Source organism: Budorcas taxicolor, chromosome 23 (genome assembly GCF_023091745.1).
Source record: "Budorcas taxicolor isolate Tak-1 chromosome 23, Takin1.1, whole genome shotgun sequence".
NCBI classification, from domain to species: domain Eukaryota; kingdom Metazoa; phylum Chordata; class Mammalia; order Artiodactyla; family Bovidae; genus Budorcas; species Budorcas taxicolor.
Genome location: NC_068932.1, coordinates 23,269,142 through 23,290,317, shown reverse-complemented (window position 1 = coordinate 23,290,317; position 21,176 = coordinate 23,269,142). Strand labels below are relative to the sequence as shown.

Genomic DNA, 21,176 nt, shown 5'->3' with positions numbered 1-21,176 from the left:
TGTTACCTCAGGTGTTTCTTGACTTCCCACTTTTGCATTCCAGTCCCCCATAATGAAAAGGCCATCTTTTTTGGGTGTTAGTTCTAAAAGACCTTGCAGGTCTTCATAGAACCGTTCAGCTTCTTCAGCGTTACTGGGTGGGGCATAGGCTTGGATTACTGTGATACTGAATGGTTTGCCTTGGAAACGAACAGAAATCATTCTGTCGTTTTTGAGATTGCATCCAACTACTGCATTTTGGACTCTTGTTGACCATGATGGCTACTCCTTTTCTTCTAAGGGATTCCTGCCCACAGTAGTAGATAGATATAATGGTCATCTGAGTTAAATTCACCCATTTCAGTCCATTTTAGTTCGCTGATTCCTAGAATGTCGACGTTCACCCTTGCCATCTTCTGTTTGACCACTTTCAATTTGCCTTGATTCATGGACCTAACATTCCAGGTTCCTATGCAATATTGCTCTTTACAGCATTGGACCTTGCTTCTATCACCAGTCACATCCAGAACTGGGTATTGTTTTTGCTTTGGCTCCATCCCTTCATGCTTTCTGGAGTTATTTCTCCACTGATCTCCAGTAGCATACTGGGCACCTACTGACCTGGGGAGTTCCTCTTTCAGTATCCTGTCATTTTGCCTTTTCATACTGTTCATGGCGTTTTCAAGGCAAGAATAGTCAAGCACCGTGGGAGACATCAAACCTCTTTAGAAGGTTTGATTAGGTTAGCTTAGGTGCTGGGGCAGTCGTCAATGAACTTTTTCATTAAAACAAAGTGAAAGGAAATCCAGGTGAGTCTAATGTTGCTGCTTTTAAAGGCACATTCACCATAGCTTCTAACACATTTCATTAAAAATAAAACCCACCACCCCTCACCAAGGTTTCTTCCATTTTTGCTTTTCTAGTCAAACCTACTGCACAAATACCAACCGAGTGCCCACACTGAATTGCACAATGTCTCCCATCTGATGGCTGGCTCCTCTTTCCAATGTGGTTCTGACTGGCTCTCAGCTGGTCCCACCCTTCAACGACAGGAAAGTCTGTCATCAGAGCCGTCAAAATTTGCTTCCTCAACTTCAAGTAACAGCCTCTCCACTCTATGGAGCTCTATCGAGTAACTTCCACTCCTCTGCTACTTGGAATAGCCCTGAGGAGTTTGAAGATAGTGCTCTGAAATCTCCTTCTCTGGGCCAAATAATTCAACCATTCACCTCGCATTTTATCTTTTCTTAGCCCATCCGGACCACCATGTGAGAGACCACTGAGCAAAAGTCCCTGTTTAAATATGACAAGCAGAACAAAACATGGCAAGTACCCAAGGAAGCTCATACGATGGGTTCATTGTCTCCCAAAATTTTCATGTCACAACTTTCTCTACAGTTTTCATGTCAAGAGCCAATTTTCCATTGTTGGTCAAAATTAAACTCAACAGCATGTCCTCTTGTTGCTTCCATTTAAGAGAACATGGCAAATTAATGATTTATCAGATATCTTCTATTTAGCAGGTGACCTAACTTTGATCAGATGGCCTGACTTTGCTAAGCCTGATTCCTTATCTAGCACCCGGCTTATATGGGGCACCCAGCTTATATCTAGCACCCGGTCTGATGATGAGTCAACATGAGATAAGGTAAAGCACTTAGCATGGGGTCTGACACCCAGTAAGTGCCGATGAATGAGCCTCGTTAACATTATTATAATCTTTCCCCGAAGCCCCACCCCAGACCTCTCCACCATTCTCCTACCCTCAGTATCAAGCTTCTCTGCACTCCTGGTAACTTTGCACAGGCTGACAGATGCAACCATCTGTGAAACAAGGGATCCCACTCTATCCCCAGGCTGTAGCCCCAAATCTACAGATACTTCTGAAATGGTTTTTACTTCTTTGAGTTTCAATTTAACGTTATGAAAACAAGACATTTGGGAATGTTCTGGCTGTCCAGTGGTTAGGACTCAGCGCTTTCACTGCTGGGGGCCCAGGTTCAGGGAACTAAGATCCCGCAAGCTGTACGGCACAGCCGAAAAATAAATTATAAATAAATAAATAAAAACATTTAAAGAGCGATTTTCTTATTTGATCAGATCCTGTGCGTTGCCCGATCACTGTCATGAGGCTTTCTGCTTCTCAATCTCCTGTTACTTTTCTCCTGAGGAGGATTACAGGGCAATTTCTCTGGTCTCCCAAGGTATCTATAGACTCCCAGTTAGCTTCCTCTCAGCCCACCAACCTCTGTTTTTTGAGAGATAAACCCTCCCCTTTGCCAGGAAACCACTGCCTGGCATCACAGCCACAGTCCAGAGCAATAGACCGTTTTCCAGGACCTTTTCTGCAACTTAACAGAAACTAGCACGCTCACCTTTTGTCAGCATATGGTGAGATGTGCAAGTCTTCACACCCAAAGATAACAAAGACTTCAAGTTGCCACCCCCCAGTGCAGGTTTTGTTGCCAAATTTATGTGCCAAGGTTTTATGATGATAATTACCAAAAAAAAAAATCTATTTTAATTGCTCTTATGCCTTCTTAGAATTTTTTTTTTTTGTCTTGGCTTATTTTATTCATCCTACCCAGGAATCCTTTCATTAGCTAGTCAGCTAGAAAGACACAATCAAACAGCCCAGCCTCCTCCCTTAGAGCTGTGAGGCCCTGTGTGGAACTGCTGGCAAATCACTGGTGGTGTTCAACCTCCATTCATCAGGTATCTTATTATTGTAATGCCAGCAGCCTGAAGGCCTGGACCCCCAAAATGGATTTTCTTATGACTAGATCAGATGGAACAGGCTGAACTATGAAATCACTAAGAAAAAGTGAAACACAAATGACATTTCCAGGAGCTTCATCCAAAAGTCACTTTACTTCAGTATGTAGGACATTTTAAATCAGTAGCAGATGCCAGCAAATAAAAAGGGAAGAAAAAAATACCAACATACATTTAAATAAATACATGTTTATGTATACACATGTATGTATACATGCATATACGTATATGTATATACGTATATTCTGTCAGCTGGTCAGATTCAAGCAGCCTGATTAGTATCTTACGGCCAAACACCCTCAAATCTTTTAAGAACAAAGACCTGAAAAATGTAACGTTCCTTCTAAGACAAGTAAGTATTGCCTCCTTTACCAAGTATTGGCATTTTAGACTTTTGCTGAAACTGGATGAGGAGATACAGTTTCAGTCAGATTTTAAAATAGAAGCTGTATTGAACAAAATACAGAAAAACTGGACTACCAAGTAGGAAAGCCCAGCAATTTTAATTAAAGAGAGATTAAACCTTTGCCGTTCTCTTTAGCAGCTGGACATATTAGGAAGGCATGACCACATTCTCCTGCGGGGCAAGAACCAGGAGCTCCTTAAGAATGTGCACTGTACTAATTTCAAAAAGAAGAAAGCGAGACAGGAGAAGTGGGGCCACCTGCCTGACGGAAGGTGGAAATACATGTACCTCGTTCACGTGGACATCTGAAAAAAGGACCAAAGAAACAGGAATGCTGGGGCCTCCAAGGGTGGAGAACCAAGGAAAGTTCACAGTCCTCCAGCCTTTTGGCTGAAGGTTTGGGGCCTCTACAGATTCCACACACCATGACTCTGCTGAGGTCACCCAAAGAACCAAAGGGCAGCAACGAAAATCCAAGGTTGGAGGTGTGGGTGGGACTTACAGAGAACACTGGTGACTCAGGTTAGAACCACTCTCCTTTCCCAGTGTCATCGCTGCTCATATTTCAAGATTCCCTTCCCAGCTCCCAAACCCTCTCTGCCATCTGTTGAGGGCTAATGCTTTCCTGGGTAGCTCACCCTTAGGTCATAGAACAATGGACTTTTAAGAGCTCAAAGAAAAACTGAAAATGGCCTTAACCTAATAGAAGGAGCAGGCCTGGCCAGACAGGCTTTGGCGGGGTCAAGGGAGGCGATCAGAAGAATTATGAAAAAGAAACATGCAGAATTACCTGGAGAACCTGCTGCTAACAACTCTGTTCTGCTGACAACAAAGGTACGAGACAGGGACAAAGGAACTGAAAAATGGAGAAAAACAGGGTGAGACGGTTTCAAAAGGCAAGACAGGACCTCTCTGTAATCAGGGGACAGGAGTGGTTACCTGTTCTACTCATACGAGTGTTAGGTTCCAGATATGCAGAAGCCTATATGATATTATATAAACCAAGAGAACACACACTGCTTTCCAGGAAGAGGAATATAGGGAGGCTGAAATCGGGAGAAATTCCACTCACATGCTTCTTTACTAACCTAGAAACCTCTTAAGCCATTAATACCCAATTGCGGTTTATAGCTCAAAAGGTGATCTTAAGGACTTCAAACACAGCTAGCCACACAGACTGGGAGCTCGACCCGTCATCTGCCCCAGAAGCATGACCCAAGACGCTTTTGCCAAAACACCGCGATGTTCATTCAGTGCACAGCCTACAGCATTCCCGTCTCTGCCAAGTAATTATTCAATTCATTTACACTCTTAGTCTGATTGTAACTTTGACCGGATTGTTTGAAATTGCCAAGTATTCCAAAGCAATTCAAAGTATCAGAGAAAGGTACTGGGTTGGCCAAAAAGTTCGTTCATTTCCCATAAGTGCTCACCCAAACGAACTTTTTGGGCAACCCAATAAATAAAGAACATCATACGCAGATTTCCTGGGAGTAGCAGACCAAAGTCAGACAAAATGCCCTACCAGGCAGGGCTCATATTTCCTGGGGAGGTTTTTTTTTTTTTTTAATTGAGATTTAATTTGACAAATAACTGGGCAGGACTTGATAACTGATTACCACAGGGTTTTCTAGGCAATCAACAGTAACAAATAGAAACATAATCTTGAGTTACAATACTAATGCATCTCTCAATGGATATACAAATCCCTGAATCCTAATTGTAAAGTCAAGTAAAATGCTGGGCTTTTGTAGTAACAGGATGCTAAGTCTCTTCCTTCTGGACATCTACATACTAGGGAAGGCTACTGCAGCTTCACATGCTTTCTATATGGAAGGCCTGCTCTTCCTTTTCTGAATGCAATTTACCCCTATATGAATCCACAGTTCAGTATGAACTGGGCTAATATTTAGGTTTCAAGAACTAGTGACCAATAACAATGTACAACTTACATTTTTACAAAGAGGACTAGCTTTCTCTTCAAAGCCGCCTTATACACTGATTCTGCTAACCTGGGGCTAACATGAGGGTGGTTGCCAAGCAAGAGTCACAATCTCAACACCTTGTGTTAATATAAACATTTCCTCTTGTTCCTTAAAGGTTACAAAGCCCTTGTATGAGTATCACCACATTCTACTCTAACAATCACAGGAGATGATCTTATATCCTTTTAATAGTGAGGAAGCCAAGGGCCTTTCTCAGCTGGGAGACCCATAAATGATGGAACTCAGGCTGTCACTCAGGTCTTCTCGACCTAGTTAAGAAGGTCCCTGTCCTTTCACTAGCAGTGAAAACAGAAGATCATCTTCAGGTTTACAGCAGATACCTATTAATTATGTGGGTTCAACAGGCTTGTGCTCACACTGGGTGTCAGCTGGCACTTGACAATGGAGATGCTGGCCCATGGAAGTCAGTAACCTGCACCAGGGCAGTGAGAAGATGCATGGGTGCAGGGGAGGCTTCGAACCTCAGAATTCTTGACCTTCTCTTGCTTTCTAACTGTAACATCTCTGGGTGCCTGAGACACCGTGTGATGCAGTAAATGAGGACCAAGGTCACAACACAGACTTGTCTGGAGACGTCCCCTCCCCTTTTTGAGACTGGTTTTCAGCACTCTTCATGGGTGATTTTTAAGTTTGAGGTTTATAAGGAAGGTATTTCCTAGCAACACAGCATGTCATTAGGCATTTTGACCACAAGGTGGTACTCCAGGCCCTGTTTACCTGCCTGCCCTGCTGTGCTGTGCTGTGCTGACTCCTGTTCAACTCTTTTTGACCCCATGGACTGTAGCCCGCCAGGCTCTTCTGTCCATGGGGATTCTCCAGGCAAGAATACTGGAGTTGGTAGCCTATCCCTTCTCCAGGGGATCTTCCCGACCCAGGAACCGGGGTCTCCTGCACCGCAGGTGGATTCTTTACTAGCCGAGCTACCAGGGAAGCCCACCTGCCTGCCCAGTTAAAGCAAAGGAAGCTACACAGAGACCATTCAAGTCCCATCCCAGAGGTGAGCCAAGTCTCTGCAGCCACATTCCCACTAGCACAGACCCCGCTTTCTGGCATTTTGTGTCAGAGCACTGGATTGATACCCTGAGGGTACACCCACCCTTACTTGGCCGACTTAACTGGCCAGCTCTCTAGTTAAGAAGAACTATAGGCAATGGATATATATCAACAACCTCAATTATCCTCAGAAAAGTGAAAATTTTAAAAGTCCAGAATAGTTAACACCTAAAAGATTCAACAGTATCCAGTGGTGCACAGGTGGACGTAAGACTACTGGAACCCTCATTAGCAGGGGCAGGCGTGTGGAAACTCCTCAGCCACTCTGGGAAACTGTGGGGCAATAGCTATTAACACGGGCCCCAACACTCCGCTCTTACATATAGACCTGACAGAAGTGTCTTCACCAAGGGACGTGTGCAGCGGTATGCCGCACAATTCAGTTGCCTCCAATATGAAGCTACCCGTGTGTCCACCAGCAACGAAAAGAACAAAGGCACTGGTGTATATGCACACACTGTGGAACACTATACAGCAGTGAGAAGAGTGTAAGCTCGCACAGCAGTACAGATGAAGGTGACCAGGACAACACTGGGTGGGAGAAGCCAGATTCAGTGTAATAATTCCACTGAGCTGAAGTTCAAAAAGAGGCAAAACTCGTCAAGGCTCAGAAGTCAAGACAGTGACTAAAGGGGATGTGGGGGGGTGTGGTTTCCTCTGAGGGTTGGTGATGCCCTTTCTGTCTCCTGATTTGGGAGTTGGTCTACATAGGAGAGCTGAACTTGTGAAAATGCTCAGAGGTATATATGTATGAGGTGAGCAGTGTTTTTTGTATGCAACTTCAATAAAAAGTTCATCAAGTAAAGAAACAAGCGTTGTGTTTAGCCAGCAGGTACAGAGGTAAAAGTGGCAGTACAGGGCATTATTTCCTGACACCTAGCCCTGCCCTGAGGCTGACAAGGACACTCACCTGGGGAGGCTGTAAGGGCCATCACACCATAGTATGAAAAAGCACTGGCTTCAAACTTCATACCTTCTTTTCCAGCTTCTACTTCCACTTTCCCCTGTGAAAAGGAAAAAGGGAGCATTTTCAGCCTACTTATATGAACCTCTTTGTAAATTCTATGCAAGATTTAGTCCTTCCTCAGATTTTGGTCCAAATTCCTTTCCCAACAATACCAAGGAAGTAAAAAGCCTCAGGTACCCCTTTCCCACTTAGACAGAGGAGAAGGTTAATGCATCTTAAATATGAGAAACTGGATTTAGCTGGAGGTGCACTGGGGATGGTAATGTGATGTTTAATTTCCATGAGTTCAACTTAGTAGTCCCCGGCACCCCAGCTCATGGATTCAAGAGCCCTCCCAGGGATAGAAGGATGGGGCTCTTGCCCCATCCACGGGGCAACACTGAGAAAGCGCGCTGTGACCATCATCCAGGCAGTCCCATGGGAGCCTGAGTCGGAGCAGAGTCAGGGTCAAGGGCCAACATGGTTTGTGACCATGAAACAGGGAGGACTAAACCGGTTCCTGAGGGCAGAACTCACTCTTCTCTCCCTATTATAGTCGTGACCAACTGAGCAAACACCCCGCAGGCCAATCCCTGGTCATCCAGACACCCAAGAGGCACCGTGACACTGGTACTTCTCTTGTCTTGGAAAAGCACCTTAAGAAATGTCCTTCCATTATGGTTCTTCCTTCTTTCCTTCCTCTAACTTGATCACAACTTCTTCACTCTCACCATTTCTTCTGGGACAGGCTGTGCTTTACTCATTCCCCCAGCCTTAGGGTTCACCATAATCTTTTCATGGTAGGTGATATCAACATGCATTTTTCTGGGCTACTGGAAAACCCTCATAAGCAAGTTGTATTCTAGATTTCTAAGCCAAGGATCAGGAAAGTTCTCGCTCATCTTACCTGTAATTCTTGCCTCTTTGGTAAGAGTGTACCTTCATGGTACATCCTTTACCATGCATAAACAAAACTTAAGCTACCATTTATTGAAGAGGAACTGTGCCAACAATCACACTGCTTTATTAATTCACTTAATGCTCACAATTCTATAAAGCAGACACAATCATCACCCTCATATAAATCAGGAGAACAGGGCTCAGAAAGATGAAGTGACCCAAGAACAAGCTCTTAATCAGTATGCTACACTGTCACCCACGAACACGAACTCTTATCACTGTGATCACTCCCTTTTATTCTACACTAAATTCCCATTTATGGAAGTCTTTTCTCAAATCCCTTCCTCAGAAAACCATATGTTGTCTCTCTTTTAGGTTTTCCTTCACTCGATGGAAAATACTAGTTTTATCAATCTCCAACCAATTCTCTTGCTATTATACAAAATCAACCTGCAACCCAAAAGGTGCTAAAACCCTGACCACACAGGGTCCTATAGGAGAGCCTGTGCAGCCTTGTGAGAAGACAGCCTTTGTGCTCCAAGAGCACACAGTTCAGGTAAGGGGAGAGCACATGAAACGCCATGATACAAGGCAGTGAACAAAAATTCCACATGAGGAAAAAGACAAGAAGAACACAAGGATTTCAGGGAGAGAGAAAAAAAATTACCTCCTGTTCTTGCATAAAGACAAATTTTACACAGGAAGGAAAATCTAAGGAGGAGTAGGATTTGAGCTAAGAGAAGGGAACAGTGTCAAGGAAGATCAGAGGTGGGCAACAGCAGGCTCAGTGGGTTTACCAGGGAAGAAGGGGAGACGGGTTTGAAAAGAGAGTTTGGTGAGCAGGTCCGACTGTGGAGCTCCTTGAAGGATGGGCTAGCTCAGTCAGGTTCTTGAGAAGGTTTCAGGAAGATCAAGTCTAGACCTACACAAAGGCAGTAACCACAGGACTGGAAAAAGATCGCCATGAGAGGAGCCATGGATAAAGAATGAACATAATTTAAGTGAAACCGTAAGAGAGAAAAGCATAAGGAGAGAAAGGAGGGGCGTCGAAAATTGCAAGAAAAGTTTGCTCTGAGTGACTTGAAGAACGGGGACTCCATGCGTGGAGGTGGAAACACTAGGAAAGGCAGTGATAGGAGCTGGGAAGAGAGGAAGAACGCCCTTCAAGAAAACAAGACCTTTCGAAGAGCCCATCAAAAAGGCTGAAATGGAAGAACAAAGCTCAGGGAAAAGGTCAGAAATGGAGATGGAGATGGGGATGTGAGAAGAGAAAAGTGGGTGGAAAGAGAAAAGGAGCAACTGCAGACCATGACTGAGAGCGGGAGAAAAACAAACCACCTGGAGCCAAAGGGAAAACAGACACAAGTAGAACCAGACGACCGCATCACCGCAGAGCAGCAGAAGCAGCTCAGAGTGAAGGGACGGATGACCTCGTCACCGCAGAGAGGAGGAGCGCAAGAACCTCAGAGTGAAGGGACGGACGCCGCCTCACCACCGAGAGGAGGAGCTCAAGAAGCTCAGAGTGAAGGGACCGACGCCGCCTCACCACCGAGAGGAGGAGCTCAAGAAGCTCAGAGTGAAGGGACCGACGCCGCCTCACCACCGAGAGGAGGAGGGAAAGAACCTCAGAGTGAAGGGACCGACGCCGCCTCACCACCGAGAGGAGGAGGGAAAGAACCTCAGAGTGAAGGGACGGACGCCGCCTCACCACCGAGAGGAGGAGGGAAAGAACCTCAGAGTGAAGGGACGGACGCCGCCTCACCACCGAGAGGAGGAGGGAAAGAACCTCAGAGTGAAGGGACGGACGCCGCCTCACCACCGAGAGGAGAGGAAGAAGCTCAGAGTGAAGGGACGGACGCCGCCTCACCACCGAGAGGAGGAGGGAAAGAACCTCAGAGTGAAGGGACGGACGCCGCCTCACCACCGAGAGGAGGAGAGGAAGAAGCTCAGAGTGAAGGGACGGACGCCGCCTCACCACCGAGAGGAGGAGAGGAAGAAGCTCAGAGTGAAGGGACGGACGCCGCCTCACCACCGAGAGGAGGAGGGAAAGAACCTCAGAGTGAAGGGACGGACGCCGCCTCACCACCGAGAGGAGGAGGGAAAGAACCTCAGAGTGAAGGGACGGACGCCGCCTCACCGAGAGGAGGAGGGAAAGAACCTCAGAGTGAAGGGACGGACGCCGCCTCACCACCGAGAGGAGGAGGGAAAGAACCTCAGAGTGAAGGGACGGACGCCGCGTCACCGCAGAGAGGAGGAGGGAAAGAACCTCAGAGTGAAGGGACGGACGCCGCGTCACCGCAGAGAGGAGGACTCGGGAAAGAACCTCAGAGTGAAGGGACGGACGCCGCCTCACCGAGAGGAGGAGGGAAAGAACCTCAGAGTGAAGGGACGGACGCCGCCTCACCGAGAGGAGGAGAGGAAGAAGCTCAGAGTGAAGGGACGGACGCCGCCTCACCACCGAGAGGAGGAGAGGAAGAAGCTCAGAGTGAAGGGACGGACGCCGCGTCACCACCGAGAGGAGGAGGGAAAGAACCTCAGAGTGAAGGGACGGACGCCGCCTCACCGAGAGGAGGAGGGAAAGAACCTCAGAGTGAAGGGACGGACGCCGCCTCACCACCGAGAGGAGGAGGGAAAGAACCTCAGAGTGAAGGGACGGACGCCGCCTCACCACCGAGAGGAGGAGGGAAAGAACCTCAGAGTGAAGGGACGGACGCCGCCTCACCACCGAGAGGAGGAGGGAAAGAACCTCAGAGTGAAGGGACGGACGCCGCGTCACTGCAGAGAGGAGGAGCGGAAGAAGCTCAGAGTGAAGGGACGGTCATCGTCACCAAGGAAGGCATTGTGGTCTGAGGGGGTCTTTTCCGGAAGAAATCAGATAATGGATGGAAAGGGAAGGCAGGCAGGACAAAGCACAGGAGGCAAGGCCACAGAGGGGAGATGGCTGCAGGGTGAGGAGGGTGCAGTGGGGTTAATGAGGGCTGTTTTGTTGTTGTTTAGTTGCTAAGTTATGTCTGACTATAACGCCATCGACTGTAGCCCGCCAGACTCCTCTGTCCATGGGATTTCCCAGGCAAGAATACTGGAGTGGGTTGTTTCCATTTCCAGGCAGAAAGGGAAGACAGTTAGTGGAGGGAGAAGAGGTGGGAACTCAGAGAGCAAAAGCTAAAAGTTGGCAGGAAAGAATGAGAGGTAGGGTCCCTAAGAGAGGTAGGGAAGGACAATATTCAGAGATAGTAAGCAACAGAAATGAAAGTGCCCATTGGTGGATACCTTCAGTTACATATCCATTTCGTCATGGACTAATCCTTGATTTTGTATCAGGGAGCTAGGATGCACATGGATGCTGAAAATGTCTGCCTTGGTGACTGTAAACTCAAAAGTGGCTGCAAGACCATCTCCTAACCTGCATTTCTACGCAGAAAATCAGGAGGCAGGATCAAATGCCGTAAAGACTCCTAATGACGTCCATCTCTATGAACCACCCCTTGATATGGATCTTTTATTTATTTATTTTTTTTAAAGAACAAGTGACAGGGACTTCTGTGTTCTGTGCCCCTGCAAATGGGTATCAGCTCTGGAACCTCTGGGCATTCCGGCCTCTCAAGGGACTCCCTACAAGCTGTCAGTTAGACCAGGATGGCTGCTCAAAGATTCTCAGCCCCCTCAGGTGATCTCTCCCTGCTCCCTAAGACTGGCTGGCAGGCAGAGGAAGATCAGCTACCTTCCTTGTGGAGTCTACCGAGTCTAGATCCATCAGATTAAAGGCAGGTATACTAGGTCAGTGGTTCCCAGCTTATCCCAAAAACTAGGAAAATCCATCTTCCTCCTCAGGAACAAAGAGAGGGTTGCCACATTTTTATTTCATAAGAGATTTTTTTTCAAACATAGCTATCTGTGTGAGACCATGATTTCACAGAAGCCCAGATATTTTAATCCCTAATAGAGAAAATACATAATTTCAGAATGTGTGCTTAGTCACTCAGTCGTGTCTGACTCTGACCCCATGGATGGTAGCCCGCTAGGCCCCTCTGTTCATGGGGATTCTCCAGGCAAGAATACTGGAGTGGGTTGCCATGTCTTCCTCCAAGGGATCTTCCCAACTCAGGGATCGAACCCAGGTCTCCTGAATTGCAGGCAGATTCTTTACCAACTGAGCCACTAGGGAAACAAACAATATACACAGCTTCATGAAGAACTCATTGCCACTGTCCTTTTTTCCCCTCATTTTGCCTCAAACTGGAGAAAACTTTGTCAAGTACCAAGCATTTAGGAACTGCTGCCCTAGGCTAATCTTGCTTCATTTATAAAACAGCAGTAGAGAAGACGAACGCTATGGTTCTTTCAGTTCTAACATTCCGTGATTCTACAACCCCCCAAAACCACCCAGCCCTCCTCTAGAGTGAGGCTTTCCTGACCGGGAAGTTTTAAAAACATCTAGTGAATACATTTTTATTTATCTGCATGTGTCAATGACTCAGGAAAGTGACCATTTTCAAGTAAACCTATCAGTACACAAAACAGGGCTGCCCTTTGAGGAAATATCTTGCTGGGCTCAAAACTCAATCAGGGAACTTCTCAGATAACAACTTTCTATATAGGGAAGGGGCTACATATCAAATTTACTTTTGAAACATTGATGGCTTTGCTCTAGCCTGTCAGCCAAAAAAAAAAAATTGGGACAGGGCAGGACAGACTCCCAAAGGAAGAAGGGACATCTCATGGGTAAACTGACAAACAAGAAGAAGGCTTCACTGCCTCAAGCAAAGCTAGCTCCTCGAGTAAAGTGACTCCCACAGGATCCCACCTTTCCTTGGAAAAAGGTGTAACTCCTTTCAAAGTTTCCAAGCATCCACAAAGTACTCAGCGGTCAGGTGGACCTGGCCTCAAGGGAGAAGCCTCAGCTGTCCTCGCTGGCACAAACAAGATCAAGCGATCAGTGGAGGCCATGGGCTCATGGCTGAAGACCCTCAGATCCCATGTGCTGAGCAGCTACTTGGTCTCCTGCTCGCTCTGGAATTGAGTTCTCTTTTTATTTCCTGTTTTTAAAGTCATCGTTACAAAGTAGGCTTTGACACGTACAGGGAGATACCATTAAATGCCAGGAGCACAAATGCCAGGTCACCAGCACTACCCAATAGGAAGAGGAACATCACCCATTCATTCTAAAGCAATATTTTTCAATCTGGAGTCCACAGATGTAGTCCTGGGATTCAGCAAGTTCATAAATGCTTAAATTAAAAAAATTTTTTGATGGTCAAAAATTAATGTACACATATTTCAGGCTATCTGGTTGACCATCATCTAACCAAGTGCTACCACCAGATGTCAGTGCCAGCACTTGCCTTTACTGCTCAAATCTCTCTGATAGAAGCTGTTCTTACTACATGAATCATCGTGGCTAAGCCTTCTACTCATCCAAATGGGAGCTTGTTAAGACTCCACCTTAGATGTAATGAATCCTCAAGAGATTCCCAAGCACACTGAAGTGTGAGAAGCACTGAGCCAAAGATGAAGCAGCGAGAAGGACTAAATATAGAAATAATCTGGTCACACCCAGCAGAGGCCAACTAACAGCACAACATACTGTACAAACATACAAAGTAGCTCAAACAGCACAGGGCGGGAGGGTGCCATCCTCACCAGGCGCAGGGGAGCCGAGTGTGCTGGATGCAAGAGCAACAGTCTGGGACCACTGGCACTTTCCTGTCAGCCAGACAACATCATTTACACATTTAAAGTGCTAATTACAAACTTGTTCTCTTTATTGTTCTATACAAGAGTTCTCAGCTCAAAGGGTTCAAAAGGAACTTTTATTGGTTTCTTATTGGGTTGGCCAAAGAGTTTGTTGAGGTTTTTCTGTAAGGTGTAATGGGAAAACTCAAATGAACTCTTTAGCCAACCCAATATTTATACATACTTTTTTAAAAAATAGGATTGACGCTAGGTAGCTAATTTTTTTCTTTAATGTGACTGTGTTATCAGTACATGAGTCAAGAGTGAGGAAACATTATCCACTGAGAGACATAAGATCCTGCAACTCAAAACTCCATGAGAAGGTTTGATATTGAAGGCTTAAAATTCCTTTCCCAAATAACAGGTGAAATAATATTAAGTATTGTGTATTTTGTTCACTGTTCATCATGGATTTTTACAGAGTTTTTTTGTGGGGGGGGTTGTTTTCTAAAATCAAGAATGGATGTTTACCTCTGTCAGTTGCCTTTTTGATAACTATCGATTATACTATTTTTTCTTTTACTGCTTTCTTAATTAACATGGCATATTTTAGTTTTGTTGTCCTTCTATTAAACTAGCCCTGAATTTCTAAAATAATCCTAATTCAGTCACGGTGAATAACTCTTTGGGTGTACTGTTGGTTTCTAACCGCTATCTTTTTATTTAGGAATTCTCCATCAATGTGGATAAGTGAGACTGGCTCACAATAGTATTTACTCAGACTTAATTAGATAAGGCCATGTTGTCCTAAAGAATGCATCTGATTGTCAAATCATTTTTTTCTATTTGTGTAATATAGAAATTGAGTTCTTTAAAGTCTCAACTTTTCCCCCAAGCGATTCTTTTGATTCTAGCTGCTTTTCCGAGGGGCAAGGGAGAACTTCTAGTTTTGCTTTTTCTCATCACATTAATTATGGCATGAGAATACTGAGTTTGTTCATCTTTTAGAAGAACCAATCTTGATTTTGTTTATGGTATGTAGAGTTTTTTTCATTTTAAAAGTTATTTTCATGACAATCTATTATTTAATTTGTTCTTTTGAGTTTGTTGCTTTGCTCCTTTTCTATTACAGAAAATCATAGGTATCTTTTTCTTATGCAAATACAGAAATAAAAGTTTAAAATCTGACATATTATGTATACAGTATTTATATTATTTAATAGTCATGGTATTTTATGATAATCTATATATTTTCTCCCTAATTCAGTTGCTACTTAGGGTTTTTAGTTTGCCATTAATTCACAATTTTTAACATATTTAAACAGGTAGTACATACACATGGAAATTCAAAAAGAGAAGTAAGTTTCCCTTCTACCCTATTCCTAGTTCTCCAAACCTCCTCCTCAGAGGCAATGATTATTATGTGTGTGTAAAGGAAGAATGTAGGTTCCTTTAACACAAATGAGAACATCTTATACTGTCTGTTCTATGCCTTATATACACATCTTTGCAAGAGAACTGACCACAATTTTAAAATAGCTCTGTACTTTTCAATTATGCATTTTTATGTTTAATTTTATTTCATTATGATCTCTGCAGATTGTTTTTATGAAATTTCTCTTTCTGAGTTTACTAGACGTTCATGTGACAGCAAATGACCAATTTTTATGAAGTCACATAAAATGTTTTTAAAGTGTATTTCCCTAGCTTTATATTTAATTTTCTTCAACTTGGTTAATTTTGTTTTATTATGTACACAATTTAAAATAATTTTTTCTTCCTTTTTTAAGATGGTAGAAAAAAATTTTCCATTAAAATTATGTTCCTATCCATTTCCATTATTTTATTAAGTTATTTAAGGTATATAGAACCAATAAAGTTTTCTTTCACTATTTACTGTGTTTTTATCCAAATGCATTTTAGTTAAAAAACTATTTTCTCAGATAAAACTTGAAAGTGCCTTTTTATTCACCTGTAGTGGGAGGTATGTGCCCCATAACCTATAGGATTTTCTTTTAATTAAGCTTACTTAAGTGGTTTGCCCTTTGAATAAATTAAACTATTTCATCTAGAGTTTAAACTCAAAATGATATTTCTATTTATAATTATACTCCAGACATCAATCATTTGATAAGAGTTTTCAAGTGTCTTCAGAAGAGGGCAACTTGCTAGCCCTGGGACAGGAAGGGAAGGCAGCTACTGCTGCTTTCTACTAATTTAATGCTCTTAAAATACAGTGGAACATATTCAATAATCTGGCATGAATTTATCTGTATGGGGCTTCCCAGGTGGCTCAGCGGTAAGGAATCCGCCTGCCAAGGCAGGAGACACAGGTTTGATCCCTGGGTCTGAAAGAATCCCTGGAGGAGGAAATGGCAGCCCACTCCAGGATTCTTGCCTGGGAAATCCCTCCAGAGGAGTCTGGAGGGCTACAGTCCATGGCGTCACAAACAGTCAGACAAGACTGAGCGACTGGGCATATGTTAGACTGACAGGGTATTAGATTTCATTTTGTCATACTCTAGGTACCTCAAGTAACTGGCTGGCTCACAAGAACATGACTTTCACCAAACTCTATGATTTGAACACCTCCATAAATCCTGTAAATCTTTATAAAACCCTCATGACATCGTCAGTTCCAAGAACTTGTCACATTTACAAAAATATTTAACATGACACAGGTATTCAAATATAGTTACATAGACATAAGAGCCTTCTGAAAAATAAAGATTTACTTATAAAGGAACAAAGATTATGAAGTCCCTCTTCCATAAAATCTACTTTTAGATCCATCAGCCAGGAAATGGCTTTCTTACATACCAATAGAGCATTAATGAATCAGAATTCATAAATGCTAACTATATAAAAATCGACAATTGAAAGCCATAGAGTTTCTACTATTACTGAAATTCACAATGTCAATCCTCAGAGTTCTCCAAAATAAACTGTCTTTAATGTCATTTAGCTTCTCTAGGTTTAAGGAATATTCATATCGACCTTTTATGAGAAAAACGAACGCTTTATTCCTTCACTGTAGTAAATAAAATTAATTCCCAATAGCCCCCTCAGAGTTTCAAGCTCGCCTATCCCCCCAGAGAAACGAAAAACACAGTTCAGGACTGAATGAGACTAAGTTTAGTAGAAGCATCAGGGTACTGACTTAGAAAACCTGCAAACAGAAGTTTCCAAGAAACACCCTATGAAAGCAGCATATGCCCAGTTAATCCAGACTTTTCTACAGCTCCTGACTTCTGCATCCAGAATTCATGTACAGGCCAAACATAGGGCATGAACACAACACTTCCCAGAGTTCCCAACATCTAGACATTTGATAAAAGTTACTTTCAAATAAAAGAACTTTAGTTTATTTAGATAACTAGGACTTGCTAGATGCAAACTGTAGATGGGTCTGCTGCTGCTGCTGCTAAGTTACATCAGTCGTGTCCGACTCTGTGCGACCCCATGGACTGCAGCCTTCCAGGCAAGAGTACTGGAGTGGGGTGCCATTGCCTTCTCTGATAGATGGGCCTACCAAGTGCTAATTATACTCTTACAAAGATCCTTCCAATTCTTACTAGGAAGTAACCAAGAAAAAGGAGAATGCTAAAAGGGCTAGTAGTCTCATACTGAAATACATTCAGAATTCCCATAAAAGTAAATGTTCACTAAAGCAGTATGCTGCTGCTGCTAAGTCACTTCAGTCGTGTCCGACTCTGTGCGACCCCACAGATGGCAGCCCACCAAGCTCCTCCGCCCATGGGATTTTCCAGGCAAGAGTACTGGAGTGGGGTGCCATTGCCTTCTCCGAAAGAAGTATAAGAAATCAATAAAACTAGCACACTGTTCTTTGTACTATGCATCTTGGTCTCCATGCCAAGAACTGTGCTCTACCAGGTGACACTGTGAGATAACAAGGGCCTCCTGTCAACTCAAGCACAGAAGCCCCTCTAAGAGGGCTCAGAATGGAGGGACCTTCTCACCTTATATAGTGGATTATGTTATAGTAAAGAAGGAGATAAGTAACCATTGCCATGAGGGGCTGTGATTACCCATCAGTTGCTCATTAAAACAGAATCTGGTTAGTAACCAGAAATAAAAACAATACATTCAGGTTTTTCCATAACACCAAATGAACTTTTGGGCCAATCCAATAAATGGATTATTTTGATGACATTAAGAGAAGAGATAATAAGGAATCTCTAAGAAGCTGTGTATGGCCAAGTCTTAATGAGGGGTGGAAAAAAGAAAAGACAATGAAAAGAAGACTCAAGGAACTCACAGTGACATTTCAAATGTCCAGCCAAGATTTAGACACACACAGTTAATTCCTCAAACTCTTCCAAAAAACAAATAAACACACACCTGAATTCACCCTTCTTCAAAGGAATGCCTCAATGCCTCAGCAATCACCAAGTGCCTATCAGTATTGGAAATTAAAGTAACTAACGATACTGCTTTTGCAGATATGAAAACAGGGAGATGAAATTCTCCCACATATAAGGCCACCCCAGAAGTTAAGTGTGTAATCCTTGACACCCATTCACCTACACCAAGTCTCCTCAGAGCTGAAAGGGTGGGTACTCAATGAGATCAAATAACTATTGATTAGTACTTCTGACCTGCAAAATGAGAACGAAGTAGTCTACAGGTTTGTTTCGCTGGTAGAGGTAGTATTCTGGAGCTTTCTTGTTCTTCTCATCATACTTCAGTTCCTGGATGACATTGGGGTGCTTTAGCAGCCTTAGAAGGATCTTCTCTGACATCTGGGATGGGCTAAATGCTTCTACTTCTATAGATATAAACACAACTTGATATTACACTTCAAATGGATGGAAAAAAAATGATGCTAGTGATTAAAGTGTTTAAAGAATACTTGGAATCGAAGCAATACAGCACGGATTAATGAGACTTCCGTTTCGTGATCCACTGGGGGCAGATAACCTGGGAGAAATTAGAAAATGCTGAATTCTCATGTTTGTTGCTTTAGAATTTTTCTTTTTCAACCTGTCATTGGTTTCAGGTATCATAAAAAAAAAACAAACCCTCATTTTCTGACTGACACAAAGGAAAATCAACCAGAAGCAGGCTCCATGACTGCCAGGACACCCTGCAACAGGCCACAAAAGACTGACTGTCCAACAACAGCCAAAGGAAGAAGCAGAGGTCAGGAAGCGTCTAGGCGTGGGTTAGTACCAGGTGCTCAGACGCAGTGCTCACATCTCATTCTCCCATCGACTACCCTGAGAAAGTCTGGAAACAGAGGAAGGGAGAGATTCAGAATAAAAGCAAGGCACGTGCACACATCAACATGCACTCCAGCTTGCTATTTAAAGAAGTAATGTTGATCTGAACTGATAAAGATAGTGATTTCATTTAAAATAACAAAATCCCAAGTTACTGACTTAAGGGTGCTATACTGAAAGTGGACTTTATGAGGCAGAAAAACGTAACGTCTAAATTGTGGTTCTTAAATGACGAAGAACAGTATTATCAGAAAAAAAAAATTAGTTAAAGATATTTGTTCATATGTCTAAAAGGTTTTTAATTATGTTATATGTGAGACCTATAGATTCTGCATTAGTTTGGTGACTTTTCTGTAATAACAAAATAAGATAGTACATCACAGAAGTTTTGGAAAATATAGAAAAACAGAAAGAAGAAAATAAACCAATAAACCAACTACTCATAACCATTCTGAGCAACTGGTGAGTATTTCTTTCCCATACCTCACCTAGGCATGAGTGCCATGTATGTACGTGTGTGTGTATACTAAAAAATACAAGGATAATCTTGTGTACACATGGTTTTATACTGTTTCTTCTTACTTTACACTAAGTATTTTCACGTGATAAATATATGATGAGCCTTTTTAGGTATCTGAAAAAATGATCTTAAAGAGTGTATAACATTCCATCACGTGGTTGCTGTTAGCCTTCTTTTCAAAATATCTCAAGTACACTGCATTCAGCTGAAAGGCACTGGCTGCCCATCTTGGACACAGACGTCTTCTATAGGCCACTGGGCACTCTCAGATTCTCTCACACTTCTCCCTGGCCAACAGAGCTCACCCTTCACCTAGAGAGCCATCTGGGGATGTGAGCAGGGTCAGTCAGTCTCTCAAATCCATTCGACCTTCACCTCTCTGGAGCAGTCACTGCCGGCTGGGTTGGTGGTTTTAATAATGTGAACACTTGCCTCCTGGAATGGGCCTGAGTTAACAATCTGCTTTGAAGAGGCCATCAGGAAATCTATGTCAGAGTTCTGAGGATTTCTGATTTCATTACAACCAGAAAGGGTCAAGATTTAATTTTGAGAATTTATTGTTCTTTACTGCAAATCATAGCACCTGCGTCACCACTGATGTCCAACTGTTCTTCCGAGGCAAGCTGAAGAGAGAGCTACTCAATGCCTGACACACCGAGATGGGGTCTGGGATGCACTGTCCGCCTGCTCCGCCAGCTGGCTCTCCCCTGGACTGAGCTGAAGCGGATGGCCTGGCCTACCGTTCACATGCAGTGTGGCACTAACATTCATCCTTACCTTTCAGACCAATTTTAAGTTACTGGTCCACCCCTGGTAAATGTCTCAGAGGGTTCATGCCGACACTGAACATAGGAGAGGAGAGAATTTAAAAAGAAAACAAAACAAAACAAAACAAACAAAACAAAACAAAAAACAAAACACAAAAGTGGCATTACTTATCACCCCAGTTCCCAGGCTCCACCCCCAGCCCACCCCAGTCAGCGGCGGGCGAGAAACTTGCTCCAGGGTTGGCAGAGATTTCAAACTGTGATAAGCGGCACTTGCCTGTTGCTAGGAAACGGTGCATGGCCAAGAGAAGCTGCGGTGATATTTTAACCTTCATCTCGCTGTCTGTCTGCTTAAAGGCAGAAAAATCTTGCTTTCTTTCTCGATGGGCCACTTTCTTTTTCGTTCTGTTATCAGCTGAGGGAGGAATGAGAAAAGGAAAAAGGAAACACATTCCATTAGATCAGGGCTCTTTTTCAACGAAAAATGACAAGATATATTGGAAAGGCTAAGCTCGTTCTCCAGATGGTGGGCACGCTACATGCAAACAGCACGTGGAGCGGGGAGGGACAGAGAACCCTCATCGGATGAGTGCAGCACAGGTGTGGCTATGACACAATCCAGAGTACGAAATCACAGGTAACATGATTAGGAATGGCTGTGGACACACGCTGGGAAGATCTACAGGGCCCTTCTAAGTATTATTAATGGGCAGCTATGGACAAAAATCCTCCCCTCGTAGAGACTTTACAGCAACAGGACATGAACCCAGAGCACACACAGGCTCCTACTACTCAGGCTGCCACACAGCAGGAAGAACAATCATGCTACAGAAGACACAGAGAAGCATGTCCCTGCCTTTAGTGTGTCCGTCCCAGCCTCTGCTGAAAAGCACACACACACACACACA

At 43.7% G+C, this 21,176-nt stretch overlaps 1 protein-coding gene across 1 annotated transcript in view; it reads right to left on the bottom strand.

The window, feature by feature from the left end:
* CNNM2 (cyclin and CBS domain divalent metal cation transport mediator 2) overlaps positions 1 to 21,176 on the bottom strand; it is a 167,157-nt gene that overhangs the window by 4,226 nt on the left and 141,755 nt on the right. Inside the window, exons 3-6 of the mRNA XM_052660895.1 lie at positions 20,546 to 20,683; positions 18,358 to 18,527; positions 7,130 to 7,223; positions 3,951 to 4,016 (exon numbers count right to left, since the gene is read on the bottom strand). Coding sequence (XP_052516855.1) covers positions 3,951 to 4,016; positions 7,130 to 7,223; positions 18,358 to 18,527; positions 20,546 to 20,683 — 468 coding nt within the window. The remainder of the gene's footprint in view (positions 1 to 3,950; positions 4,017 to 7,129; positions 7,224 to 18,357; positions 18,528 to 20,545; positions 20,684 to 21,176) is intronic.